Source organism: Atta cephalotes (assembly GCF_000143395.1).
Source record: "Atta cephalotes unplaced genomic scaffold scaffold00014, whole genome shotgun sequence".
Lineage (NCBI taxonomy): Eukaryota > Metazoa > Arthropoda > Insecta > Hymenoptera > Formicidae > Atta > Atta cephalotes.
This window is the reverse complement of record NW_012130078.1, coordinates 4,172,795-4,176,970: the sequence shown is the minus strand read 5'-3', so window position 1 is coordinate 4,176,970 and position 4,176 is coordinate 4,172,795. Positions and strand designations below refer to the sequence as shown.

General features: G+C 26.9%; 1 protein-coding gene across 1 annotated transcript in view; it reads right to left on the bottom strand.

The window, feature by feature from the left end:
- LOC105617796 (acetylcholine receptor subunit alpha-like 1) overlaps nucleotides 1-4,176 on the bottom strand; it is a 99,061-nt gene that overhangs the window by 45,316 nt on the left and 49,569 nt on the right. The window contains exon 2 of the mRNA XM_012199350.1: nucleotides 2,800-2,844. Coding sequence (XP_012054740.1) covers nucleotides 2,800-2,844 — 45 coding nt within the window. The remainder of the gene's footprint in view (nucleotides 1-2,799; nucleotides 2,845-4,176) is intronic.

Here is a 4,176-nt window from a genome sequence, read left to right as displayed (position 1 = left end):
ATATACATATATATATATGTATATATATATATATATATATATATATATATATATATACATAGATCTATCCCTATCTAAAGCTTATTCGAAAATGATCTTTTTATTTATTGTAAAAAAAGTTTTTCTTAACAATTTTTTGAAACAATGAGACGAATAAAACTTGATATCACAAGGAATAATATGAAATTTATCTGAATATGATTTCCGGTATTCGTTTTTAAAAAACCATTGAGCAAAGTAATTAAAGTCACTATTTTTTTCATCGGCGGCAGGAGGCATTTTAAAGCGAAGGCGAGAGGCATTTTATATTGTATAAAAAAATTTGTATAAATACATTAACATTTATGAAATATGTTATACTATATAAAAGTGAAATAAATTTTCATAAAAATTTTTATAATGGTGAGCACTAATGTGTTTAGGTTGAGCACAACTGCAGTCGGAGAACGTCCTTAAGCCAGAAATGTTGTGTCAACTTATATATTCGTAAAATATTTCGTATTCTTTCTTAAAAATTAAATTATTGAATTTTATTTATTATTTTAATTAATTTAATTTTATCTATTAAACAATAAGAAAACCAATAGGCCCTAACGAAATAAATTCATAAATTATAAATGCCTTTATTAAGAGCTTTCATTTATTATTTTAATAAAATTAAAATAATAAGCATCAAAGATGTGTTATTTTACATACAATTTTTTAACCTAAATAAATTCATATATCCCTACTTATGCAATTCATTTTAAAAGTTGAATTTTTCGAGGAAGTCATCTTGCAAATATTTCCTAAATATTTCCTAAATGAATTTTTTGTGATAAGAGAATATCTTCAGAGATTTTTGTATATATAATATTTTGTATGCAAAAGAAAATATTTTTAGAGATAGTATGAATTTAAAAATTAAAATTTATTATAATAAATAAGAACATCTGTGAGAATGGAATAAAAAAATCAATTCAACTGAAATATGTCACAATTATAGTTGTCAAAGTAGCGAACATTGCTCTTGAATCGTCAATGACGGAGAGTGCCAGCGCAAAAAACAAAGAATTTTTAAAAAGAAAAAAATAGTTACGGTAATAAATTCGCAAGACAAGTGGACGAGAAATGATCGTGCCACAGAGTTGTTCTTCTCGCGAGGACACAAGAGAGTATTATACCAATAAAGGCCAACTGCTATCCGGCGATTCGAATTTCGTCGTCGACTAGCGCGAATGAAATTCGTCTGCTTTGAAATTCCAAACCATCGTCTTACGTCGAAAGGGTAGATCCTGACAATCAAAGCAATACGGTAGCGTCGCGTACACACTCGCGAAAATGGAAACCGAATTTCAACGATCGGCATTTGCAATCTTTAAGCAGCTTGTCCGATATCGCCTCATTTGTCATGTATGGATGAAATTTGATTATAAATTAGGAGCAAAATTAACAACAAAATTACTTTTAATTGCTTTAATTCATCCTGTTCTACAAAATTTTAATCTCAATTTTTAAAAGATGCAACTATATCTTTATGTGTTTTATAAAAACAAAATGTCCTTTTTGTATCAAAAATTATTATGATAATTATTTTCCACTAAAATTTTTTAAATTTTTTAAGACTTCAAAAACTTACAAAAACTCTCATAATAAAAAAAAAGATTGAGAAAACATAAAAGATACGTAATTGAAATTTTCATCCCAATATTATTAATTATATCCTAATGTAATATTCTATATTTAAAATGTATTTTTAATTAAAAAATATATTTTTAATTTTTGATTGTGTTTCATATCTATTTCAATCTTTCCAATAAAAAAATTCCTCTGTAATATTGATTTAAGAAAATTCCATATACAGCCTAATTAAAAATATTAGGTACTTATATTTTATTCATTCATCTAGAATTCTTTTACTTGCATTGTTACCTATTTGCCACTGGCATTATACATAAATTTAAAGGGTTCTTGAAACAAAAGATAATTCATAACAAATGCCATAAATCAATGTAATTTCAGCTTTAAATGGTAATATAAGGTATCGAATAATTTTAGCCAAAGCTGTATATGCATATATGTATGTATATATAAAATAAAAAAGTATATTTCCAAATTACAGAAAATTTTTATAATTAGAAGCAACATCACGCTTAATTGATAATGAATATTCCCGTTCATAAGAAAATATCTCAATAATGAGTATCAATAATATTATAAATTATCAAATCAAAGCTGCAAATAATTCATGAAAGGACACATATCTCTTACATATTTCATCAGGTAGTTACAAATTAATTATTAATCAATAAATTGCGATAAGCTCTAATTGATCGCTAATCAAACATACCAATATATAGATTTCATTAACAGCGATATAATATAAGTTTAATTAACGACGATAATGATTCTACTAATACAATAATAATTAATAATAAAATAAACATAAAGAAACCATAAAACTTAGTTCAAATATCAATTAATTATAAAAATTAAAGACAGCATTGTACTGCTTTTAATTAACATAATTAAAGAATCTTATACTTATAATTTCTTCAAAATGTTAAATATAATTCTTTGAAAAGTTCACAGAAACTATATTATGCAGAATTTCTTTCTAATTTTCAATTTTCAATTTATCGATTAAGTTTCTTTATTTTAATTTTACTTTAACTCTTTTTCTTATCAATAGTTGCAATAATAAAATTATATTGAAAAATACGTTTATATTAGACATGAATTAAATATATGTTTTACACATATATTGAATTCATGTCTAATATACACAGAAATTATATGATATGACATCATTTTACTTACTTGTTCCACCCAAACATTTGTCGTCATGATCTGGTTCTTCAGGTTCTGAAAAAGAAAACAGAAAAATGGATGAGCATCGAGTGTAAAAGACGTTATCCTACTTCGATTGTTTCTGGTTACTCAAAGATAGATTTATTGGTTTTTCGAGACACTAGAATGATACTAGAGAAAGATAAGAGAGAAAACTCTTGTCGTTCGAAAATCTCAATAAATCATTCTACTGTCGAGTACATCCATTTTCTATAATGTAAAAATAATATTTTCGTATACATGTTCTTCTTATTTTTTTAAAGAAAAATTTCTATTTCTTATGATGAAACACTTTCTCTAAAATTGTAATCTTGATATATGACTTTATTGTTGAAATTAGAAAGATAAATTAGAAATTAGAAATTTATAGAGAATGAAAATTGCGTTCGGCAATCATAAGAACATTTCGTAGCAGTTCTCTTTAAGCTGTACGAGATAATAATTGTTATCTGGCAGCCCTTCGCGCCATGGGTCAATAGATTTCCCCGATTTCGCCAATAGAAATGTCAACGAACATTACAAGCAGTTACAGTTCCGCATTAAACCCCGCGCCTCGATATCAGTAATACTAGCAAGCCATAGTCTGTGACCGGCGTTCAGTAGTGATAGAACGCGATAATACTGACAGCAGGTAAGGCATCTGGATCGTGGCAATCCATAGTAGTGAGTGTCATAGTAGTGAGGCTATAGGCAGACGGGCTTCGCTACGAGAAACCGTAACCGTTAAAGCTGTGTGCTAACTGTACGTTAATGTTCTGTGCGATAACAGTTATACTACAATCAGTCGCGTCATCATCAATAGTCATCGCGGAGTTTAACGTCGGATATATGCAGATCTCGCTGGCGAGAGAAACGTTAGAATCAGTTGGGTTATTGCTTGCAGCGAATTCAGCTTATTGTAAACTAAATGATGAAATCTCCGGCTTTTGACTCTTCAAATAAGAAGACACAAATACTATAAAAGGTTTTTATTATGTTACACATTCTCAGTTTTCACCATGAAAATTTGTATACGATGATCAGAAAAATATTGTACGCACACAGTGTTTTTAAATAAATAATGGCATATATTTTAATGACAATTTTGAAAAAATTTGTCAACATATATGTCAAAATCAAGGTCATTGGAGAGGCTTCGCTAATGTATATATTTACTAAATTTATTCTTTTGTAATAAAAAAAAATTGAAAATATATTATTTGTCAATTTTTTATCTTTTATATGAAATATAAAGCTTTCATATTAAATCTAAACGTTAATTAAACCTTTTATTTTAAAACTGATGTTTGCTTTTTTGGAAATATAAATTTTATTAAATTCATTTAAAATTCTTTCTCTCTCTCTCTC